This window comes from Piliocolobus tephrosceles, chromosome 9, assembly GCF_002776525.5.
Source record: "Piliocolobus tephrosceles isolate RC106 chromosome 9, ASM277652v3, whole genome shotgun sequence".
NCBI lineage: Eukaryota > Metazoa > Chordata > Mammalia > Primates > Cercopithecidae > Piliocolobus > Piliocolobus tephrosceles.
Window position 1 is genome coordinate 12,211,115 of NC_045442.1, and position 24,736 is coordinate 12,235,850.

At 45.7% G+C, this 24,736-nt stretch overlaps 1 protein-coding gene across 11 annotated transcripts in view; it reads left to right on the forward strand.

The window, feature by feature from the left end:
- Positions 1-19,217, forward strand: part of FGFR2 (fibroblast growth factor receptor 2) — a 120,502-nt gene extending 101,285 nt beyond the window's left edge. For 5 of the 11 annotated variants that reach the window (XM_023224372.1, XM_023224376.1, XM_023224377.1 and 2 more), the window contains 6 exons: positions 570-760; positions 9,364-9,486; positions 10,052-10,122; positions 11,935-12,072; positions 13,682-13,787; positions 15,330-15,363. In XM_023224372.1, the coding sequence (XP_023080140.1) occupies positions 570-760; positions 9,364-9,486; positions 10,052-10,122; positions 11,935-12,072; positions 13,682-13,787; positions 15,330-15,335 (635 nt within the window). In that variant the 3' untranslated portion in view covers positions 15,336-15,363. Of the gene's footprint in view, positions 1-569; positions 761-9,363; positions 9,487-10,051; positions 10,123-11,934; positions 12,073-13,681; positions 13,788-15,329; positions 15,364-17,433 lie in introns of those variants that run through there. The other 6 variants (XM_023224369.2, XM_023224373.2, XM_023224368.1 and 3 more) reach the window with 4 other exon arrangements.
- The last annotated feature ends 5,519 nt before the right edge of the window (positions 19,218-24,736 follow it).

Sequence of the window (24,736 nt, forward strand, 5' to 3'; positions counted from 1 at the left end):
GCATCAACTGTGTCTCTGTTTTATTTCCTACAGCCTTTTGAGGCTGTCATGACGAAGGGCTGATTTATCATTTTGCAGAGATTATAATGCAGGCATTCTATTTTTATGTGTGCTTTTCTGTATGCTAAAACTTTTTCTTTTTTCTTTTTTTTTGGGGGGGGACGACAAAGTCTCGCTCTGTCACCCAGGCTGGAGTGCTGTGGCGTGATCTCGGCTCACTACAGCCTCCACCTCCTGGGTACAAGCGATTCTCCTGCCTTGGCCTATAGTAGCTGAGACTATAGGTGTGTGCCACTGCGCCCAGCTAATTTTTGTATTTTTTGTAGAGACGGGGTTTCGCCATGCTGGCCAGGCTGGTCTCGAACTCCTGGCCTCAGGTGATCCACCTGCCTCGGCCTCCCTAAGTGCTGGGATTACAGATATGAGCCACCACGCCCGGCCTCTGTATGTTAAACTTAAAAAAAAAAAAAAACGTTGGGTTGTAATAACTAAAAATGTTTTGCTGAATTGCCCAAGGGCAGACCTTGGATTCTCTCTTTAGGGAGCTTCTCTTCTTCCTTCCTTGACAGGGCCTCTCTATGTCATAGTTGAGTATGCCTCTAAAGGCAACCTCCGAGAATACCTCCGAGCCCGGAGGCCACCCGGGATGGAGTACTCCTATGACATTAACCGTGTTCCTGAGGAGCAGATGACCTTCAAGGACTTGGTGTCGTGCACCTACCAGCTGGCCAGAGGCATGGAGTACTTGGCTTCCCAAAAAGTGAGTCCTTCACATTCTACTTGGTTGGGTGGAATCCAGTTAAAAATGTCTTCAAAGAAAACAGGCAATTTAGACGTGCTCATTTGCTAGATCAAGCCCTCGCATGTCTTGTACAACCTGGAGAATATTTATTGTGTTATTCATATTTGAGTTTAATGAACTCTTTAAAACCAAAGCAGCGTCATAAACCTATAGTGTCGCTGCAGAGATGAGCAGTAAAGATATCTCTTCTTTGAGACAGGACCATGTCTGATTTCCCTGGGAATTCGGCTCTCCAGGTGGGAAATGGGTAGTTTTAAAGGCCCCCTTTAATTCGGATGATTTTCCTTTTTTTAAAAGCTTCATTTATTTTGTGGTTACTGAGTTTTTGAATATAGACTTTAGGTGTTTAGTGTTTGGGTTTGATATGGCATTAAATATTCTAAGAGTAAATGTCAAACAAAGGGGTATTTTAGTAACCTTGCATCCTGGAGCTCTGCGTTTATTTAGTCTCGTTTGGCGGGTGACCCTCTGTGGTTAGAAGTTGGCCAGGTCCCCTGAGGTGGACTGCCTGCATTCCGGGCACACCACTTACTGTGGAACTTGAAGCATTTCAGTTATTCTGAAAGTAGTTAGACAGGTGCCCAGATGTCCTCAGAGGCATTTTGGATGACCCAAAACTCCCTTGTCAACCCCACACATAGAGAAGCGGAGGGGCAGGGCTGCCTCCCGGGCAGAGGTGGGCACTGCACCTACCTGCGGTGCGCATCATTGCAGCGCCAGGAATTCCTTGGGTCCCCAAAGAGGTAAGATCCTCTGGTGGGCGTGGACCCTCTGTCACTGGGGGTCCGGGTTGCCTGAAGGGTCACAAACTCAGGTCTCCACGGGGCCATGCCAGTCACACAACCAAGGCCTGCGAATCAGTCAGAGTGCAGAGATTCGAGGAACGGCTGCACCTCAGCTCTACTCTCTGGCCACATAGGAACATGGCCCAGAGCTACCCCGTGTTCTGGATGTTTTTTTCTTTCTTTCTTTCAAACAAACTGAGTGCAGTGGCATAATCACAGCTCACTGCAGCCTTGACCTCCTGGGTTCAGGTGAGCCTCCCACCTCAGCCTCCTGAGCAGCTGGGACTACATGGATGTGCCACCACGCCTGGCTAAGTTTATTGTTTTTTGTTTTGTAGAGACGGGCTTTTGTCTTTTTTTTTTTTAATTTAAGAAAACCTTTCAAAAACATTTCTTTTTTTTTTTTTTTTTTTGAGACGGAGTCTTGCTCTGTCGCCCAGGCTGGAGTGCAGTGGCTGGATCTCAGCTCACTGCAACCTCCGCCTCCTGGGTTCACGCCATTCTCCTGCCTCAGCCTCCCGAGTAGCTGGGACCACAGGCGCCGGCCACCTCGCCCGGCTAATTTTTTGTATTTTTAGTAGAGACGGGGTTTCACCATGTTAGCCAGGATGGTCTCGATCTCCTGACCTCGTGATCCGCCCGTCTCGGCCTCCCAAAGTGCTGGGATTACAGGCTTGAGCCACCGCGCCCGGCCCAAAAACATTTCAAGAGAGTTTGGAGTTTAAGACTTTTTCAGGTTTGTTTTCGTATAAAAATCTCCCAATATGTAGGTTTTAGGAAACTAAACAGTTTTGACTTCTGTGATTGCGTCTGTGTGCACGTGCCTGTGCGTGCATGTATGCAGGGGAGTTTGCCAATCAGAAAATATCTGGCATCCAGAGACAACCAGACAGATCCGGAATATGGGACATTTGACAAGGTATCACTTCAAAATGTCAGTGTCTCGAAAGACAAAAACTGCTGGGGAGACAGTTCCAGATTAAAGGGGCCAATGAGACGATTTCTAAGTGTAAAAGTGGGATCCTGGACTGGATCCTGTGGGGCGGGGAGGGTGGCCAGCTCTTAGAAAGGACATTTGTGAATGTCCTTTGAATATGGAAATTTGAATATGGATTGTACAATATTACTGATTATATTTCTGTATCAGTGTTGAATTTGGGGGCTGGTGACAGTGGTATCTGTTGTAGGAGAAATGCGCTGAAGAATTGAGATTTGTGAAGTATCAGTGATGCCTGCAACTCAGTTTTAAGTGGTCCGGCCATAACATGCATGTACTGTGTGTGTATGTGTGTAGGGGCAGGTGGGGCAGGATGTGGAGACAGCAAGCGATTGAGTAGTTGTAACAAGCAAACCCAGCAGCCGTGGATACTCACTGTGCCATCCCTCCTTTTCTGCAGCTGTGAACTCCTCCTAAATAAGCCTGGGGATTGTAGCCCATCTGTAGGCTGCCTATTTTGATCTTCTGGTCCTGATCACTCCCTGCCCTACCTGTGCGGGAGATAGGGGAAGCAGTTTTGCACCCAGCAGGGTGGTGCTACTAGGAGAAATGTGGTAGGAGGGCTGGCCTGGTCATTTTATTAAATCCTTCAACATCTACTCCTAGAGCACGCCCGATGTCTCATGGCCTTGGGCAGGCTCTCCAGCGAAGTGGCCAGAATAGACATAGTCCTTGACCTTTTGGGGCAGGAACCATGGGTGACAGTAAGAGAAACTGACAGTAAATGTGGGAATGAAAATCAGGCTATAAAAAAATATATTGAAAAAGGTGCCATGAAGGAAACAGTGGGATAAGGCTGTACTCATGCCAGGACATTGCACTTTGCTGTCACTGCCATGGAAGCCGCTGAGAGGGAGGAAGAAGATCAGTTTGTGCTTCAGAGGTGACTCCTCACTGCTGCTTGTATGGTGAATGGGAAGGCTGAGCCCCTGTCAAACGTGATGATGGTTTGGGCTGGGGTCTGTGGGGTCCGAAGACACTGAGAGAAGCTGGTGGGCTGATGTTGGACATATTTTGCTCTTGGGATAGTGAATGGATTGATTAGATAGGAGGGAGAGAAAGAGAGATCAAGGATAACTTCTGGATTTCCAGCTTGAAAAACTGGATGGTGGTGCAGCTTCTAACTCTGGGAGGAGTTGGGAATCAGGGTTGGGGCAGGGGGCATAGATCTGGGTGGAAAATCCAGAGCTCGTCTTGAACGTATCTGAGTCATCCGAGGGGAGATACTGAAGAAGCTGCAGGCAGCAGCTCAGCTCTGAGGGTGGGCTAACAGCTGGGAGGCAGCAAAGGGAGCTGTGAGTTCAATCCATGGGCGTGGACAAACTCATCTGCGGAGAAGCTTGGAAGAGGAGAACAGAAGCCTGAAGTCAGGTCCTGAGAAAATTCTCAAATCTAGAGATTGACTGAAAGCACCAGAAATAGCAGTGGAGGCCGAGGAGGCACAGCCTGGGTGGTAGGAAAATCAGGACACGGAGTGCAGAGGCCCCACACGGGAGCTTCAGGAAGGAGGGGACAGGCAGTAGAGCCTCGGCGCTCAGACTGGTGAGAAGCGTGGGTGTGGGGTCCGGGTCCTAGAGGCAGTGGTGGTACCCCTGCCCACCCTAGCCCTGAGGACTCAGAGCTCCTTCCTGTTTTGGAGCTGGCGGAGAGAAAACTAAGAGACGAACTTTGCTAACCAGGGCAAATGAATCCGTTTCATCATGGAAGAACGGAAGTACCCATATTAAAGGGTTGTGATAATAGTAACTATTGTTATTATTAATCACTGACCACTCTGGGAGAAGCTAACCATCTTCCAGGCGCTGTGGCAGAGCATTTGACGTAAAGCATCTCACGTAGCCCCCAGAACAACCCGGAAACAGGTGGGATTTGGATCCCCATTGTATCACGGAGGATGGTGAGGAAGTGGCGTGAATACTCTGAGCCCAGATGTGTCAGGAGGACTCAGATGTCCTCACTTCTGAGAAGGGGACTTGGTGGAGTGGCAGGTCCCAGACCTAGGTCTCCTGGTCCCCCACTCAGCTGTCTCCTGCTCTCAGGAGGCCCCTAACTCTCTCTAAACTGAGGCAGGACCAATGAGATTCCGTATGTGGGGGGTTTGGGGGGGTTGTGTAGCGCCCCAGTGTGGCCTCATTGCCTCTACATTGAGCAACAGCCCAAGGTAAAAGGGATATCGCATGGGCCTTTAGGACATTACATGGTTCCGAAGCCACTTACTGGAGGCCACCCGCAGCGAAGGACCTAGCATAGGTTTGAAAATGGTGGTAGATGAAGATGTTAAGAATGGTCCCCTTGTGAGGGCTCTGCTTCCAAAAATGGAGGGCTTATTCGTGAAGGTGGAGAATGAAGAACCAGGGAAAGGGTCCAGCCCTGGCTTTCCCACACCCATCCCCTCAAATGGGGGCGTCATGGGCTTGAGAGAGACATGCTTGCCTGAAGGAAGGAGCAGAAGAGAACTGTTGATTACATCGTTACTGATGTCCTAGGTTCATCTGTGCTCAGCGCTGGGCCGATTGAGATGAGCACACAGTGCCTGGCCTCCAGCAGCTTTCAGTTGTGCGTGTACATGTGCATGTGTGAGTGTGTGAATGTTGGGGGCCGGTTAGGGACTGGAGACAGAGAAGTGAAAAACCTCCATGGTGTATACAGCAATGCAATTAGGTAATAGGGTATTTAAGCCTTACACAATTTATAAAATCCTTGCTATTTTTAGCTCAGATCACACTAATTTTACTTTTTTAACTGAATCCCAAACCCAGTTAACCCTCAAAGTGTTAAACCCGAGCAGTTTGGTTTTGTTTTTGAGATAGGGTCTCTGTCATCTGGCTGGAGTGCAGTGGCATGATCTCGGTTCACTGCAGCCTTGGCCCCCTGGGTTTAAGTGATTCTCCTACCTCAGCCTCCTGAGTTGCTGGGACTACAGGCATGTACCACCACACCTGGCTATTTTTTGGTAGAGATGGGGTTTCACCATGTTGGCCAGGCTGGTCTTGAACTCCTGACCTCAAGTGATCCGCCCACCTCAGCCTCCCAAAGTGCTGGGATTACAGGCATGAGCCACCGTGCCTGGCCCTGAGCAGATTTTTTTGTGTTTTTTGGAGACAGAGTCTAGCTTTTTCACCGAGGCTGGAGTTCAGTGGTACTATCTCGGCTCACTGCAACCTCCACCTCCCGGGTTCTAGCGATTCTCCTGCCTCAGCCTCCCGAGTAGCTGGGACTACAGGCGCTTGCCACCATACCTGGCTAATTTTTTGTATTTTTAGTAGAGATGGGGCTTCACTGTGTTAGCCAGGATGGTCTCGATCTCCTGACCTTGTGATCCGCCTACCTCGGCCTCCCAAAGTGCTGGGATTACAGGTGTGAGCCACTGCACCCGGCCTGAGCAGTTTTTTTGGTGAAGCCCCAGCTTCCCCACCTGTAAAATGGGTATAAAACTATCCGTGTCATAGGTTGCCGCAGGAATTCGATGTCATCAGCCATACTGGGCACAGGGCATATTGTCTACGTCATAGGGGTGTTGCTCTTCCTTCCCTTAGTGACCCACTGACCTTCACCTGTGGAACACCAAAACTGTCCCAGGGCCCTAATTGTGTAAAATGGTCAGCTTTCTGTGCTGGAGAACAGCTCACATTCCTGTGGATGACGGGGATTTGGCTTGCCTTTGATTACTTTCTTTTTCTCGGGTGTAGGTTCCAAGTCTCCTCTTATTCAACCCAGAGGCTGGGGTTTGATGTTTCCTAGCACCTGGGATGAGGGATGGCCACGCTAGGCTCTGGCTCTTGCTGAGAAGATGGTGGAGGGAGCCATCAGCATTGTCTCTGTGCAAGCTGAGCCCCAATGCATGGTCGGAGCCCAGTGCGTGGGAAGCACATTCTTCTGACCACACAGCTTGCCAGACGTACAGAGCGCGTGTCGGTAGGAGCACACCACCGGGAGAGTTTGGCCCGGGGCTTGGAAGTTCAATTTGAAGAGGCCTCCAAAACTGGGAACCGGGCTGCAGACGAATCTTCCAGCCTGGCCAGGGATTGCAAGCTTGTGTGGCTTTCTTGCTTTCCCGCTTCTGGGCTTAGGCCACCCGGGGGGCCCAGACGTGTGTGAACACAAGGAATAGCTAGTGGTCAGGGTGGAATCAAACAGTTCCTTATTTATATTTCAGGGATCACTTAGCTTGCCCCTTTTTTAATTGTCCATTTCGTGGAGTGCCGAAGATCGGCTCCATTTCAGCATTGTTGAATGGATTGATAAGACTTTATGCTTCGTGCGATAGTTAACCTTTGCCAGTAACCAGTGTAAAAGCCTTCGGTGGTGATATTTGCTTCTTTATGTCTTATCTCTTCCCAAAATAGAAGGTGATGATTGGGGACCCTAATTACCTTGTATCTTGTGGAAATCTTGCTATATTAAAGTGTAACAAAAATACAACAGCTCACAATAGCATATCATTTGTAGAAAGGAAAAGTCATAGGCTGGGTGTATGGCTCACGCCTGTAATCCCAGTACTTTGGGAGGCCGAGGTAGGTGGATCACTTGAGGTCAGGAGTTCGAGACCAGACTGACCAACATAGTTAAACCCCATCTCTACCAAAAATACAAAATTAGCCGGGTGTGGTGGTGGGCACCTGCTGAGGCAGGAGAATCATTTGAACCTGGGAGGCTGAGGTTGCATTGAGCCAAGATTGTGCCATTGCACTCCAGCCCGGGAAACAAGAGTGAAACTCCGTCAAAAAAAAAAAAAAAAAAAAAAGGAAGGAAGGAAAAGTCGTAATAGCTAGACCTTTCTGAGACCCAAGAGTTAGTGTCAGGACAATAAATTAGCTGTTGTGTAGCAATATTTAATATTTCAGTGTATGTGGCACATTCAGGCTGAGGCCAGGTGTTAGGAGAAACTGGACTGAGAATGTGGATAGACGGGCATTGGCCATGGTAGAGGCCAAGAAAGGACATGACTGGTCATTTCAAGAACCTTAGATATGGGACATGGAGGAGGTACAACAGGGCTAAGTTTGGAAGTGTAGAGACCCGCTAGATGGGCAGCGTGGAAGTCTCAGGGGAAAGGGGCAGGCAGTGAAGATGTCCTGGACTAAGGGACTAGCAGTGGGAAAGGCATGGTATGGACACGTGGGAAGGCATTTTGGAGTTGAAATCAACAGGACTTGGGAGGAATGTGTAAAGAATGCCGGTGTATAGCTCTCCGATTAAGAGAGACAAAGAGGATAAGCACTGGATAGGAGTTGAAACCTTGAATTTGAGACGTCAAGGGAACGTCAATGTGGAAGTGTCCCATAGACAGTTGAATACGAGAATGTGGGTCTCAGGAGGGAGGTCGGGATGGAGATGCGAACTTGCGCATATTTTGTATGTGTTTAGAATTAATGCCGTGAGGATATATGGAAATACATAAACTTAATGGAACAATTCCTCTATTTGAAGGGACAGAAAAAGAGAAGAGCCAGCCAGAGATTCTGAGAGGGCATGGAGAGAGAGAGAGAGCCAGCTGAGAGAAGGGGACAGGATAAAACTAAATAGCGGGGCCGGGTACAGTGGTTCACGCCTGTAATCCTAGCACTTTGGGAGGCTGAGGCGGGTGGCTTACCTGAGGTCAGGAGTTCGAGACCGGCCTGACCAACATGGTGGAACCCCATCTCTACTAAAAATACAAAACATTAGCTGGGTGGGGTGGCGGCGGGCACCTGTAATCTCAGCTACTCAGGAGGCTGGGACAGGAGGATCCCTTGAAGCCAGGAGGCGGAGGTTGCAGTGAGCTGAGATCACACCATTGCACTCTGGCCTGGGCGACAAGTGCAAGACTCCATCTAACAAAAAGAAAAAAAAAAACTTAAACAGAGGGACTGTTTTAAAAAGCAAGAAATCAACAGCATCTGAAGCCACAGAGGAGGAACAACTGAGGAGTTGGAGGAGGACATTATTTGCATCTAACAATTCAGAGGTTCTTTATAAGCTTCAGGTAGAGGCAAGAGCAGAACACAGGTTAGAATGTTTGAGAAGTGACCAGGAATGAAGAAGATGCGATGTTGGATTTTAACCAACGTTTCTGAAAGTTCAGGTGTAAAGGGCAGGAGAGCAAGTGTTGAGAGAAGGTATTTTAGGATGCTCAGATACAGATCTATAAGCAGCTGAAAGGAAGACACCGGTGTGGCTGGACAATTGCAGATAAAAGAGAATATGGTTATTTAGAGTCTACCTTCACTTTTCAAAATGATCATTCTATTTATTTATAATTCCAAAACAAATACATGTCGTGTTCCAGGCTCTCAGATGATCCCAGTTGACCTGTCTTCTTAATCTTAGAGCCACACTGTATTTCTTTCCTTTCTTTTTTCTTTTTTTTTTTTTTTTTTGAGTCTCACTCTGTCACCCAGACTGGAGTGCAATGGCGTGATCTCAGCTTACTGCAACCTCTGCCTCCGGGGTTCAAGTGATTCTCATGCCTCAGCCTCCTGAGTAGCTGGGACTACAGGTGCGCAGCACCACGCTCAGCTAATTTTTGTAGTTTTAGCCGAGATGGGGTTTTACCGTGTTGGCTAGGCTGGTCTTGAATTCCTGATCTCAAGTGATCCGCCCACCTTGACCTCCCAAAGTGTTGGTATTACAGGCATGAGCCACTGCACCCAGCCACACTGTGTTTCTTGTAGTATACTGCAACTGGTTTTTAACATCAGCTATCTTTTCTATCTGCATTTTAAGAAATGAACATACTTCCTTTTTGTTCTTGTGGTGTTTTGAAATTGTTATTTCTCTTGGTTCTTTCTTGATTTCAGTGTATTCATCGAGATTTAGCAGCCAGAAATGTTTTGGTAACAGAAAACAATGTGATGAAAATAGCAGACTTTGGACTTGCCAGAGATATCAACAATATAGACTATTACAAAAAGACCACCAATGTAAGTCGATGGCAGTAACACAGTGGGCGGGGGCGGGGGTGGGGCTCAGAATGTTCCAAGAGAAAAGCCGTCAATGTTGAGAGCTGGGTGGGATCTGTGGGGACCCATTCCCCTGCCCCTGATTCCTGTTCTTTTGCCTTATTATTCACAGACTCTCAGTATGCAAATTTAGCCTCTATTTATGTCAATTTTAGTAATTGTGAAACACTTATATACAGAATAATCAACAGCCACTAGGATTTTCTTATGGTTCTCATCAAGAACTTTCATAGCAAAAACTAGAGCTTGGAAGTTACTGGGTTAATTTTTGCCTAATAACTGGTCAAGGAGGATCTGCGTGCTAGGGAGATAAAAGAATCCAAGGAGATGGCATTTTATTAATGGCCCAAATCTGTGCATCTCACACATTATGTATGGTCCTTACTGGGATTGATTTCTGCTCTATTGACTGACCAGTAAAAGCCATGAGAATATCAGCTCTTAAACAGGGCACAGCCCTATTGAGCCTGCTAAGATAAATTCTTTTTAATATATTTAGTTTTTACATTTTCTTCTACATTTTCAGGGTCGACTTCCAGTCAAGTGGATGGCTCCAGAAGCCCTGTTTGATAGAGTATACACTCATCAGAGTGATGTGTGAGTAACTCTCTTTTCTCTGACTTCTTCCTGGGCTTGAGCTGCAAAAATACTGTACGTATTTTGCCTTCCTTCCTTCTTTGGTGACTGCTGCATTTCACACATTCGTAGAAGGTGCAGGAGCCAGCCTTAGAAAGGACGGATTTTATGGTAGGCTGATAACCAATGCTCTGTTACTAATCTGCCTGGCTTCAAAGAGCACAGGAGGTGGAACCGCTGACCTCCTCCTGCCAGAGCGGAAGTCCGTCCCTTGAACATATTCATGGATGTGCAGCTACAAAGCCAATATCTAATTCGCCAAGCTCTTGGCATATTCTTCACCCCATTAAAGGAGTAATCCCGGAGCTTTTCCCACTTAAGAATAGTTTGTCATATTTCCCTCTAACCCAGATTTGTCCTTAAAGAGTGGAGCTGAGTGAGAGGTGGTCTAGGCTGGGGACCTCCGCAGGGTCTACCGTCTGTGTTTATCCCTCAACAAAAAGGTCTGGTCTTGCTTTGGCATACTTGATAGCATTCTAGAAGCACAGTAGAATATTTCTGTTATGATACACTTACAAAACCATTTGGGTCAGGCTCCAACTGACATTTTAGATTTGAAAATTCAGTTGAAGGCTGGGCATGGTAACTCACGCCTGTAATCCCAGCACTTTAGGAGGCCAAGGCGGGTGGATCATGAGGTCAGGAGATCGAGACCATCCTGGCCAACATGGTGAAACCCCGTCTCTACTAAAACTACGAAAATTAGCTGGGTGTGGTGGTGCGTGCCTGTAATCTCAGCTACTTGGAAGGCTGAGGCAGGAGAATCACTTGAACCCGGGAGTCAGAGGTTGCAGTGAGCTGAGATTGCGTCACTGCACTCCAGCCTGGCAACAGAGCAAGACTCTGGGGGGAAAAAAATCGAACTATTTTTTATGTGTATGAGCAGGAAGAGTTCTGGGTAGGCATTAATTTTGTGCTACCATAGTTGGTCCTCTCAACAATCCTAAAAAAGAAGACATTACGATCCCATTTTTGCTGTGAGCAACTGAGACACAGAGGCTGTTCTGCCTGTCCTGTGCTGCTGCTTTTGCTCCACAGAAAACTGCGGAGTGAAACTCACTGCCATCAAGCACAGTAGGGTGAGTTTCCAGAGTGACCATGACATCGCTAAGCCTGGCTTTCTCAGCTTGCCCATCCCAGGGATTGAGTCTCCTGAACTTGGCGCAGGAAGTGCAAGTGTCTGAAGAGTCAAGTGTAAATAAATTGTGGCCTGTGAGATGTGTTCAGTTTTGTTGTGTGCAATTCATCTGGGGCATGTGATTCCTCATCCTAACCCCAGCCCTGTGCTGACTGCCTTTGCAATCTTAGTAAGTTCCAGAGCCTCTGTGCAGCAGATGTTCCACCGGCCACAGAGGGCAGCTGTGATCCTGCAGAGTTGGCTTGCTGGCCTTATTCTGTCAACTGCCCATCCTGGCAGATCACAACCCTTGGGTCAGGCACATAGGGAGTTGGAAAGGAGTGTAAAGGCTTTGAAACTGAGAAACTGAGATCCTTGCATTGCTAACACCATAGTTAAGACAAGCAGCTCTATTCCAGAGTGATGGCAGTTTGCCTATTTGTCTATTGATGGAAAATTCCATCAGCACATCCCCGTGTCATCGTCATTTGGGGATGCTCTTGCGGGGCAGGAAAGAGCACATAGGATGAGCTGCAGGAGGGCCCATTTGTCTTTGAACTTCAGAAGTGAGGAGGTGTTTATGTCTCAGCTGGGCGTGTTTAGGTTTTGGCAGTGTGGATGGGTTAGTAATGCTGTGCTTTCTCCTTTTGTTGCAGCTGGTCCTTCGGGGTGTTAATGTGGGAGATCTTCACTTTAGGGGGCTCGCCCTACCCAGGGATTCCCGTGGAGGAACTTTTTAAGCTGCTGAAGGAAGGACACAGAATGGATAAACCAGCCAACTGCACCAACGAACTGTAAGGGCTGTTGTCTTTCCTGCCGGTGCCACAGTGGACTTGCCACACCATTAATACTTCTCCTGATGTACCTCGTTTTTGAAGGCCCCTAGTTTCCTAAACATGCTCTAAGCAGAACGGCTGAAGCTCTCTGGGCTCAATCCAGAACTGGGCTACATAGCGACACCGACAACCGTTACTTGTCTGAGAGAAAGAACATGATTCTGAGTATGGAGAGGGCTTTGGGTCAGAAGGTGTCTGGCTTACTGGCTGAGGGCTCCTGACTTTGCAGAGCCAGCGAGAGTGGTCTTCCTGGGCCACTGTGCTGTGCCTTCTGCAGTCTCCTGTGGAGTGACACGGGTCAGGAAACAAGCTAGAAAGCCGTGGGGCCACCCTGCAGGGTGTAGGATTGAGGAACCAACACAGCCTTTCCCCAGTGGTTGTGCCTGGCCCCCGCCTGGCCCCATCGTGGCCAGTGGAGAATCGGTATTTCCGGAACTTCTTGAACCATTGAAAATTGCCCTTACAGATTGACGCCAACCACATTTCCTCAGAGCGAAGGAACTCGTGTTTGGTTACCTAGGTCTCACTTGTGTTTTAGTGCAGAGAATTAAAAATGTGTCTAGGCACCCTCTTTAGAGCACCAGATCTGCCTATAAAACCATGAGCTGGTTTCTAGCAAAACCGGCCTCACACTTTAAGTAGAGTTATGTTGTGTTGGTGACGTGTGCCTGGTGCAATAGAATCAGTGCTTTGAAAGGAGTCTCTCTGCCTCCTGCCTCAACCCTTCCAGGATTAACTAAGAAGAGTGATTGTCCCAGAGACTGCGGTCTATTGTGTATCATTTCATGGGGATTTTATATCAGTAATCCCGTGAGTGCTTTTCGGTGTACTGTGGATGTCTGATGAATGGCCACATTTTATAGCATATTATATAAAGGCATTTATTGTGCTCTTTGTCATTCCTATTGGTTTTTTTTTTTTTTTTTTTTTCTTTTAACATAGAGGATCTGTTGAAACCCGTAATCAAGATAAGACCTAGGAAGCTAGGCCTATCTAAGAGTTAATCAGGAAGTTAGTGTGCAGCCCAGTGGTGGCAGATTAATTCATAAAAAAATGGAAGTTGTAGTTTTCAAATTTTATTTTACTTTTTTAAACTCAGGAAGCTTTGTCAACTAGAATCATTAAGACCCAAAGCGCTGGGCAGATAAATAGTAGAGCTGCTTTGGTGCAGGGAAGGGTGTCAGGGGAGGGAAGACTGGAGACCAGCCCATGGAAATACGCGTTTTCCTTCAGCCTCCAAAGCATCTTTAGGGTGTGATGCCGTTGTGAGAGGTCACTGTGGCCCAGGGATACCAGGGAAAACACATAGACGTGTCTTTCTTGATGGCTTAGCTGCCTTCCTAACATGTTTTGGGTTACGTGCTGTTTTTGTAAGTCAAAGTGCCTTTTGGAGGAACTGACAGGGAAGCTTTTGGGAAAGTGATTCATGACCTCCTAATCTAGTTGCCTGGAAAGTTCTGATGCATTTTCCTAATTTACAACACGTCCCCCTATTGCCTATTAAAACTGACTATAACCACGTACCTAGTGTGTATGAAATTAATTCGAGGAAATCAAATTTTCCCAGGTACATGATGATGAGGGACTGTTGGCATGCGGTGCCCTCCCAGAGACCAACGTTCAAGCAGTTGGTAGAAGACTTGGATCGAATTCTCACTCTCACGACCAATGAGGTAAGAACCTCCTTCCAGAAGCCCCTTGTCCTTGGTTGGCTTGTGAGACACACAGCATTTTACACGCACACTCCCCTGTTGGCTGTTGGTTGGAGTCTGTGGTCTTGTTTATTCTTTTTCCATAGGGGTCAGATAGATCAACTATGGGTTCCTCTGAAATCATGATTTTTCTCAGAACTTCATTTTGTGAGTTCTGACTCACGAAACCAAAGACAGAGGGACATCCCCGAGGCCGCCCTCAGTGTAGCTGCTGGCGGAGCAGTCCGGGATGTGTGTGGGAGACTGGGAAAGGGGAAGCAGTATTCACTTGCAGGACTTTGGTGTGCATGGGAAAGAGCTTGGATTCCTGTGCAAGTTTGATTCTGTGCTTTGGTCATTAGTGGGTGAACTGATAACGTTCTCATCATTTGCTTGATGGAATACAATGAACTTTTGTAACTCCAGCTTCTGTTACCACAGTACTATCCTATGTGATCCCTGTCGGTAATGGTATGTGCCTTGCAGCCTCTTTCTAGGTGTATATAAACATACCCTGTTTTCTACAATGAGCAACTTACATGATTTTTACATAAAAACATGTACCTTTTGTTAAAATATTTATTTTCCCTAAAATATTTATGATCTCTGCCGGGTGCAGTGGCTCTCGCCTGTAATCCCAGCACTTTGGGAAGCCGAGGCGGGCAGATCACTTGAGGTCAGGAGTTCGAGACAAGCCTGGCCAACATAGCAAAACCTCATCTCTACGAAAAATATAAAAATTAGTTGTATGTGGTGGTGTGTGCCTGTAATCCCAGCTACTCAGGAGGCTGAAGTAGGGAAATCACTTGAACCCAGGAGGCAAAGGTTGCAGTGACTGAGATTGCACCACTGCACCGCAGTCTGGGAGACAGAGCGAGACTTCATCTCAAAAAAATAATAATAATTTATGATCTTTGCCAACAAAATAAACACTCGTCTGTCTCTCATTGTCCAAATTTAGCCATGTTAGTGGCTGCTTCAATATGCAGATAGAGTGCCTTTTATAATTATGGAAAGCATATGCTCTGAGCAGGAAAGATGTTAAACCCATCAAGTCCAGTCAAATCTTAAGATAGAGAAATTGTTAATGAATGTGTTTGGAGATACTTAGTGAGGATGCACAATAGTGTTTTTTTACACAGGAAACTAACTCCAAACCATGCAATTGTCTCAACAAGAAAAATGTTAAGGTCCCCCAAATGTTTTAGAAGGAAAATAATACACTTAATTTCTGATTTAGAAAATAGTTTTAGAGTGATTTCTTAAAAGATAATAATCAAATGTAGTGATATGAAGTCTTAACTCAGCAGCTTTATCTTATGCGTCTGACTGTGGCCTGTGCTGGATAAAGGAAGAGACTGCATTTAAATGAATACAGCTGACCTTCAGAAGTTGAAAGGAAAGGAACGGTTCAAGGGGGGAAAGAAACCACCTTTCTTCTTCTGCCAAAATTGTTGTTTCTAGTATAAGTTCCTTTAACTGTAGACTTGGAATCTACTGATATCCCTATTTTTTTCCTATCAGATCTGAAAGTTTATGGCTTCATTTAGAAACTGGGAAAAGTTGGCCAGGCGCAGTGTCTCACGCCTGTAATCCCAGCACTTTGGGAGGCCGAGGCGGGCGGGTCATGAGGTCAGGAGTTCCAGACCAGTCTGGCCAACATGGTGAAACCCTGTCTCTAGTAAAGATACAAAAAGTTAGCCGGGCGTGTTGGTGTGCGCCTGTAATCCCAGCTACTTCGGGAGGCTGAGGCAGGAGAGTCGCTTGAACCGGAGAGGTGGAGGTTGCAGTGAGCCGAGATCATGCCACTGCACTCCAGCCTGGGCGACAGAGCGAGAGCGAGACTCCGTCTCAAAAAAAACAAAACCAACAACAACAACAACAACAAAAAACCTGGGAAAAGCACTAAAGTTCTATTTTAATGATTTCATGTCTATGCTCAAAGTGATTTATTTATATATTTACATGTAGAGTGGGTCCGTTCATACTGAAATTTGTATCTAGTATCCTAAAATAAAAAAGCAGAATGCCATGTTGTCTGACGGATGTAAAAATCGAAGTTTCTTTCCTTCTGAAAATCATTACCATATGCTCAAGAAAAATGGTTCCATTTAGGACAAAATTTCGTTTTTATCATTGTAAGCAAAAAGTTCCCTTTTGATGTGGTGGGTGTGTTTGTTTCCAGTTGTGTGGTTAATGCTGATGTTGTTGGAACTGACACATTCCCCTTCTGGGATGGGGACTTTCTCTCTTGCCAATCCTGGTGATGAATTATAGGGGGTGTGTGTGTGTGTGTGTGTGTGTCTTAAAAAATGTCTAGTTGCCAACATTCCATGGGCTCTTTTCTGATAACACTGAGGCTGTTTGTGCTGTGGTCTGCACTTTTTGCCCCCTCTCAGCAAAACCACATGTCATAGAATAGTCATTGGCTTCTGGATGTGTGAGCAGAACTGCCCCACTGTGCCAGCCCAGTGGAGGCAGAGAGACCCACAAGCTCCCAGTTTAGAAAGCTTTTCATAGCTTCAGAAAAGGGATTGGCAACTGCTTTCTGTAAAGGGCCAGGGAGTAAATATTTTCAGCTTCACAGGCCCTATGGTCTTTGTCTCAACTTTGCCACTGTAGCCCCAAAGTAGCCACAGACAATATGTAAATAGATGTGTTCTAGTAGATGAGTTCAAGATCTAACACATCTGATGATGTGTGCTAGTCTGTCTTCTAGTACAATTTTATGGATCCTGAAATTGGAATTTTCTATAATTGTATATAAATTTTATTCATTTTAATGCTACAGGATATTATTATTCTTTTGATTTTTTTTTTTTTCGACCACTTACGAATGTTAAAGACCATCTTTAGCCCTCAGGCCTAAAAGCAGTCCATGGGCACCCAAGTCAGAGGAAGTGTCATCCTGGGGTGACCCAGAGGGCTTTTGGCAGCCAGCACCAGATGCCTTGGGGAGCAGAGGACACTTTCTGAATCTCAAACCTTCAAAACTTTGAAACTTAACCTGTATTTTCCTAAAGTTTCCTTTAACAGTGCATTATGGATTTGACATACATGAGTATATCCAAGCCTTTTTTGAACCTGTTTACATTTTGAACTCGGAGAGCTTCTGAGAGTAATGACTTACATGTGTTAAATTACCCACTGAATGAAGAAGTATTCCCCTTCAATTATCCCAGAAACTACAATAGTAAAATGTAATTCAGAAAATAAATATTCATGGTCTCAACTACTTAAAGGGGGCCTGGGGACCCACAGCATGTTCCTGGTTTTCATTTTGTTGGGGCTCGCATTTGAAGCAAGGGCTTTAGTGAGGAGGTGGTGTAGATTCATTCAGCAGGTCAGTTAGGTCCGTGTGAAGTCGAGTTGCCTGCCCGGCACCTATAGCTCAACTAGGTTGTATTGTTCTCTACCTGCCAATCATTGATTTATGATGGGTTTCAAGAGAAAAGCTAAGGGCAGCCCGGAGTACATCAGACGTGTGTCTCAGGGGGAGGTCTTTGTGGAATTCAGGTGGGCTGAGTCTCTGTTCACCTTCTAGGGGTCTCCTGTCTTGTCCCGCGTTCAGTACCCACGTCTCAAGAGCTTGTGTTTAAAATAAAACTCTTCTCTTCCGTTCTTTCAGGAATACTTGGACCTCAGTCAGCCTCTCGAACCATATTCACCTTGTTATCCTGACACAAGATGAAATAAAACGTCTCTCTTCCCTTCTTTCAGGAATACTTGGACCTCAGCCAACCTCTCGAACAGTATTCACCTAGTTACCCTGACACAAGAAGTTCTTGTTCTTCAGGAGATGATTCTGTTTTTTCTCCAGACCCCATGCCTTACGAACCATGCCTTCCTCAGTATCCACACATAAATGGCAGTGTTAAAACATGAATGACTGTGTCTGCCTGTCCCCAAACAGGACAGCACCGGGAACCTAGCTACACTGAGCAGGGAGACCACGCCTCCCAGAGCTTGTTGTCTCCGCTTGTATATATGGATCAGAGGAGTAAATAATTGGAAAAGTAATCAGCATATGTGTAAAGATTTATACAGTTGAAAACTTGTAATCTTCACCAGGAGGAGAAGAAGGTGTCTGGAGCAGTGGACTGCCACAAGCCACCACGTAACCCCCTCACCTGCCGCGCGTACTGGCTGTGGACCAGTCGGACTCAAGGTGGACATATGTTCTGCCTTCCTTGTTAATTTTGTAATAATTGGAGAAGATTTATGTCAGCACACACTTACAGAGCACAAACGCAGTATATAGGTGCTGGATGTATGTAAATATATTCAAATTATGTATAAATATATATTATATATTTACAAGGAATTATTTTTTGTATTGATTTTAAATGGATGTCCCAATGCACCTAGAAAATTGGTCTCTCTTTTTTTAATAGCTATTTGCTAAATGCTGTTCTTACACAGAATTTCTTAATTTTCACCGAGCAGAGGTGGAAAAATACTTTTGCTTTCAGGGAAAATGGTATAACATTAATTTATTAATGAATTGGTAATATACAAAACAATTAATCATTTATAATTTTTTTGTGTAATTTAAGTGGCATTTCTATGCAGGCAGCACAGCAGACTAGTTAATCTATTGCTTGGACTTAACTAGCTATCAGATCCTTTGAAAAGAGAAATATTTACAATATATGACTAATTTGGGGAAAATGAAGTTTTGATTTATTTGTGTTTAAATGCTGCTGTCAGACGATTGTTCTTAGACCTCCTAAATGCCCCATATTAAAAGAACCCATTCATAGGAAGGTGTTTCATTTTGGTGTGCAACCCTGTCATTACGTCAACGCAATGTCTAACTGGACTTCCCAAGACAAATGGTACCAGCGTCCTCTTAAAAGATGCCTTAATCCATTCCTTGAAGACAGACCTCAGTTGAGATGATAGCAGAATGTGCTTCTCTCTGGCAGCTGGCCTTCTGCTTCTGAGTTGCACATTAATCAGATTAGCCTGTATTCTCTTCAGTGAATTTTGATAATGGCTTCCAGACTCTTTGGCGTTAGAGACGCCTGTTAGGATCTTCAAGTCCCGTCATAGAAAATTGAAACACAGAGTTGTTCTGCTGAAAGTTTTGGGGATACGTCCATCTTTTTAAGGGATTGCTTTCATCTAATTCTGGCAGGACCTCACCAAAAGATCCAGCTTCATACCTACATCAGACAAAATAATCGTGGTTGTTCCTTCTGTACTAAAGTATTGTGTTTTGCTTTTGAAACACCAACTCACTTTGCAGTAGCCGTGCAAGACGAATGCAGATTATACTGATCTTATGTGTTACAAAATTGGAGAAAGTATTTAATAAAACCTGTTAATTTTTATACTGACAATAAAAATGTTTCTACAGATATTAATGTTAACAAGACAAAATAAATGTCACGCAACTTATTTTTTTAATACTCGTGTCTTACCAAATGGTTTCCTGTGCCTGGAGGTGCTGACTGAATGCTGTTGTGTATGCAGGAAGGGCAGGGCTGCCAAGGGTCTTATGTGCTGCACACGGGGGTGGCTTGCCAGAGGGGTTGACCGAGACCAGCAGTACCTGTGACAGGTTGAGGTTGATCCAGTGGAAAGTCCGAATCGGTTGGTTGGAGCCCTGGCTGGGTTGCTTACTGGTACCTCAATGGAATCATCGTTCCTTTCTGAACCCTACCAGTTCCCCAGAGGAGCAAACGAAGAGCCACATGGTAGAGAGCTTTGCAAACTGGGAGGTGACCTAAGGATGACAGGTATTGAGTGGGGAAGACGTTCCGAACATCTGAATCCAGGGGACTTCGAAACCTTTTAGGCTGTTTTCTTCATGATGTGTGGAGAGAAGGATTTGCTTCAAATTTTCCAAAAGAAAACTTGGACAAATTTTTGAATCATTATTTATTTTCATACCACCAACGATCTGAAGAGGGAAATGGACTTTTGCCTGTCAGTTAACGAATGCAAAGCTATGACTCTTAAGGGTCTGTTATAACTCCTTGCCAGCCTCAGCAGCAGCAGGAAAGGGAATTGAAAACAGGCCAACTTCTCCTGCACTTCAGCCGGGCTCTTAGAACCTTACAGGGCCATTGGTAGAGTGCTGTCTTTGGGGCCTTCTCTGTGTTTGATGCCATTCATGGTGGTGGAACCAGCCATCAGGGGAGTGGCCTAGGGGCCTGGTTCTGCATTTCCCAAACCTCTGTCCTGTTTCTTGCATAGAACGGGGTTCTATTGGGAATGTGATTTTAAAACTAAGGTGCATGAAAGCCACCTAAGAAAAGTGTCACCTGTTAGACACAAGTATACAGGGTGATGTTCTGCACCCCTGGGGACATTTCCACGGTGAGATGTCCTTGGCGAGGGTGAGGATGGACTTGCTGGGGTCTGCACTGGTTCCTCTGTGCAGCTCTCTGGTGCAGATGCTGTACTTTAGACACTGAAGGGCAGTTTATAGACTTGACGGGGTAGATTATAATGGCATTAAGAACTGCTGTATTTCTTGCCCATTTCATGGAGATGGGTGGGCAAGAATCCTAAATGGTCTTTTGGCCATTTTGATTTTAAGAGACACTTGTCATGAAGGGCAAGAAGGCAGTGTGGTCCATGAGAATGACATAATACAGTACCCCCCCTTTTTTTTTTTTTTCTGAAACCTGTCCCAAATGAGCATACACAGGCAGGATTCGATAAGAATCCTGGAACTTATGGCTCTCCTCCCCCAAGACCTAAGGAGAGCGTTGGGAATTAGTTGAAACCACATGTGATTGTCACCTAATCATGAGATGAGTTCATTTGTGAAGAACCAAAAGATTGCAGCCATCTTGGATGCGTAGTGCTTGGCCTGCTGTTCCTAACTGGGAAAGGCATATCCAAGAGGCTGCCTCAAAACGTGTAGCTGATAGTGGCCTCTGGCAGGATGGGGAGCCAGAGAAAGTGGGTGGAAGAGTAGCACCTTCATGGGGGTTCTCTGCATTCCCAGGGGACAGGGTACCCCACATCCACCACAGCCTCTCCATCCCTCCTCAGGGAGCTTCTCAGCATCTGATCTTGTGGGAAGTTTCTTAACCCCACACATAGGAACGTAGGAAATTAAAATGTGCATTTATAGTAAAATATCTGACCAACGTGAGCTGCTGTGAACTGAGGACTCCACCTCCAGTTTTGAAAACAAGAAATGGGGCTGCTACCTTGTACTGCATCACTGAAGCTTGCTTGCAGGGCCGGGTCCAGAGGGCTCAGCTAGGACACAGGAGGAAGCTGAGGCTCAGCTTGAGATCCCTGAGGGTCACATGACTGGGATGTGGTCTAAGGGACAAGACTGCAGTCTTGCTCAGTGCGGGAGAAAGACAGTGAACTGTGGGCTTGGACAGAATTGATTGAGTTTGTTTCTTACAGCTGGGTGATGGCAGGCAAATCCCAGCTTCCGTCTGGATGTTTGTCTCCAGGTGAACCTGGTCCTCACCAGCCTCTCGACTTACCATGAGGATTTGCTGTAGGGCTTAGCTGTGGCAGACAGGACTCAATAAATGTTCGTTTTCCACTTCCTGATTTTTTTTTTCTACATTTCAGTGATTTTAGTACATCCACATTGTGCAACCATCACCGCTATCTAATTCCAAAACGTTTTCATCACTCCAGAAAGCCAACATATTCCCATTATCAGCCACTTCCCATTTCCCCCTTCTCTAGCCCTTGGTAACCCCCAATCTGCTCTCTGTCTATGGATTTGCCTACTCTGGACATTTCATATAAATGGAATCATACACTATGTGGCCTACTGTGTCCAACTTCTTTCACTTAATATTTTCAAGATTCGTTCATATGGTAGCCTGTAACAGTACTTCATTTTTATTGCCAAATCCTATTCCATGATACGAATTTACTACATTTTGTTTATCCATTCATCCATTGATGGATGTTTAGATTATACTTTTCAGTTATGAACCATGCTGTTATGAACATTCATATACTGGGTTAGTTTTTGTGTGGCCAGGTTTTCATTTCTCTTGGGCATATATGTAGGAGTGGAATTGCTGGATCATATAATAACTGCTAGACGGTTTTCCAAGGTGGCTGCACTATTTTACATTCCCACTAGCAGTGCATGAGCATTCCGGTTTTTCCACATCCTTGCCAACACTTGTTATTATCCATATTTTTTATTATAGCCATCCTAGTGGATATGAAGTACATTCCTAAGAATTTCATAGCTGAGGAGATAGGATGCAGATCATTGAATAAAGATACATAATGCTTTCCTGGTTTTTCCAGAAAAAGATACTTCAATTAATCAGCTTGGTTTCCACAATGATGAAATGGTCAAGGTAGCTAAGATGCCTCAGTGGATCCTCATGAAATGGAGAAGCTGAGAAACCAATGAATTCCATGTCTTCCCTCTTGCCTGAGAGAGGAAGGAAGCACTGCTATGTGGTGCAAGGATGCAGGATCTTTCTGGCTTGAATGCTTGAGTGTATCTCTACCTCACATCCCCAGATTTTTTTTTTTTTTTTTTTTGAGACGGAGTCTCGCTAGGTCGCCCAGGCTGGAGTGCAGTGGCCGGATCTCAGCTCACTGCAAGCTCCGCCTCCCGGGTTTACGCCATTCTCCTGCCTCAGCCTCCCGAGTAGCTGGGACTACAGGCGCCCGCCACCTTGCCCGGCTAGTTTTTTGTATTTTTTAGTAGAGACGGGGTTTCACCATGTTAGCCAGGATGGTCTCGATCTCCTGACCTCGTGATCCGCCTGTCTCGGCCTCCCAAAGTGCTGGGACTACAGGCTTGAGCCACCGCGCCCGGCCATACATCCCCAGTTTTATACCAAGTAAAGTCACACAAGCTTGAGCAATCCATGGGGACTGATGAATGCACCATTACTTATGTATGTGGGTCCACTGGGTTCCTCCTTACCCAGCCTGCATTTTGATGTTATTTATTTTTTCATGGTTTTAAAGATGAAAGCAAAGTTTATCTTCTCTCACATTTCATCCCCAGGAGCCTTGAAATGACTTGGCTGTCGACCCTGGGCAGGGACGGCCGAAGCCGTCCACATCTTAGGTGACATTCTGGAATAGGGCCCTGCTTGTGCCCTTTTTTTCTGCCGGGTTTCTGGGGTTTTTGAATGGACTCCTCCAAACGGCCTTGAAGTCCTGTTTCAGAGGGTCACATCAGGTGCTGCAGAAGTCAGTGGACGGGAGGGCATTCAACGTCCGTCACTGGGGAACTTTCCGCTCCGGACCTTTGAAATACAAGGCAGTGGATTCCTGCCAATTTACAAAGGGATACCCCAGCACACGAAGCCGTTCAGTGACTGAATTTAGCTTACCGTGCACATATGGGTAGGGGATTTTTCCTTCTGCAGCTCAGAACACTGCCTCCTTTTGGGCTGCACTCCTTTTAGGTTTCCTTTCCTCTTCTAATTCTTTTTTCAGGCTGGAGTGCAATGGCATCATCTAGGCTCACTGCAACCTCCGCCTCCTGGGTTCAAGCAATTCCACTGCTCCCAGCTTCTAATTCTCTTTTGAGGACACTTAACTGATGCTTACTGGTGTCTCTTACTAGTTAAAATCCATAGCATGAGGTTCTTTGAAAGGGACAGAGGACACTTACAGATTTATAAACTAAGAATCAGGCAGCTGGGTGTGGTGGCTGATGCCTATAATCCCAGCACTTTGGGAGGCCAAGGCAGGCAGATCACCTGAGGTCAGGAGTTTGATACCAGCCTGAATAATATGGTGAAACCCTGCCTCTACTAAAAATACAAAAATTAGTTGGGCATGGTGGCTAACGTGTGTAATCCCAGCTACTCAGGAGGCCGAGGCAGTAGAATTGCTTGAACCCTGGAAGCGGAGGTTGCAGTAAGCCAAAATCGCACCATTGCACTCCAGCCTGGGCAACAGGAGCTAAACTCTGTCTCAAAAAAAAAAAAAAAAAAAAAAAAAAAAAGAATCAGGAAAAGTTTTCTTGGTCTATAAGTGGGATGACGAATGATTCTATCTCAAAGGATTGTTGAGTTAAATGAGATTGTACCTGGGAAGCATGAAACAGTGCCTGCTGCATATTAGCCACTGTCAACACTCAGGTATTAGCTGCTATTTCCATCTGTCTGTCTATAGCTATATATGTTGACATAGATGTAGTTACTGAGACAAATATGAAGATAAAATATAAGTATGTGTGTACATATATAAAATTGTCATTGCTGAAGAAATTTATTTGTGAAATCGCTAATCTATTATGAATACAAGTGTTCACCCTACACACAATTTTTAGCAAAAAACATTTAATAAATTTTTGGCTTTTGTTTTTTTTGAGACAGGGACTTGCCCAGGCTGGAGAGCAGTGGCACAATCGTGACTCACTGTAGACTTGACCTTCTGGGCTCAAGCCATCCTCCCACCTCAGCTTCCCGAGTAGCTGGGACCACAGGCTTGCACCACCACACCTAGCTAATTTCTGTATGTTTCTTGTAGAGCTGGGGTTATGCCATGTTGCCCAGGCTGGTCTTGAACTCCTGGGCTCAAGCAGTCCACCTGCCTGGGCCTCCCAAAGTGCTGTAATTACAGGCATGAGCCACCATACCCTAATAAGTTTTAAATCAATGAAAATAATGATCAAATTTTTCAAAAATGTATAAAGTTGTATTTGACAACATTCAACCTGTTATGGTTCCCTTTTAAAACAAGCATTCACTTTACAAATACTAAACAGGCAATGAATGCCTAATATGATTTTTAAGGGACAATTAAACAGTTTTAGAAGTGCACAGACTAGGCCGGGCACGGTGGCACACACCTCTAATCCCAGCACTTTGGGAGGCCGAAGCGGGTGGATCACCTGAGGTCAGGAGTTTGAGACCAGCCTGGCCAATGTAGTGAAACCCCATCGCTACTAAAAACACAAAATTTAGCCTGGCATGGTGGCGTGCACCTGTAATCCCAGCTACTTGCGA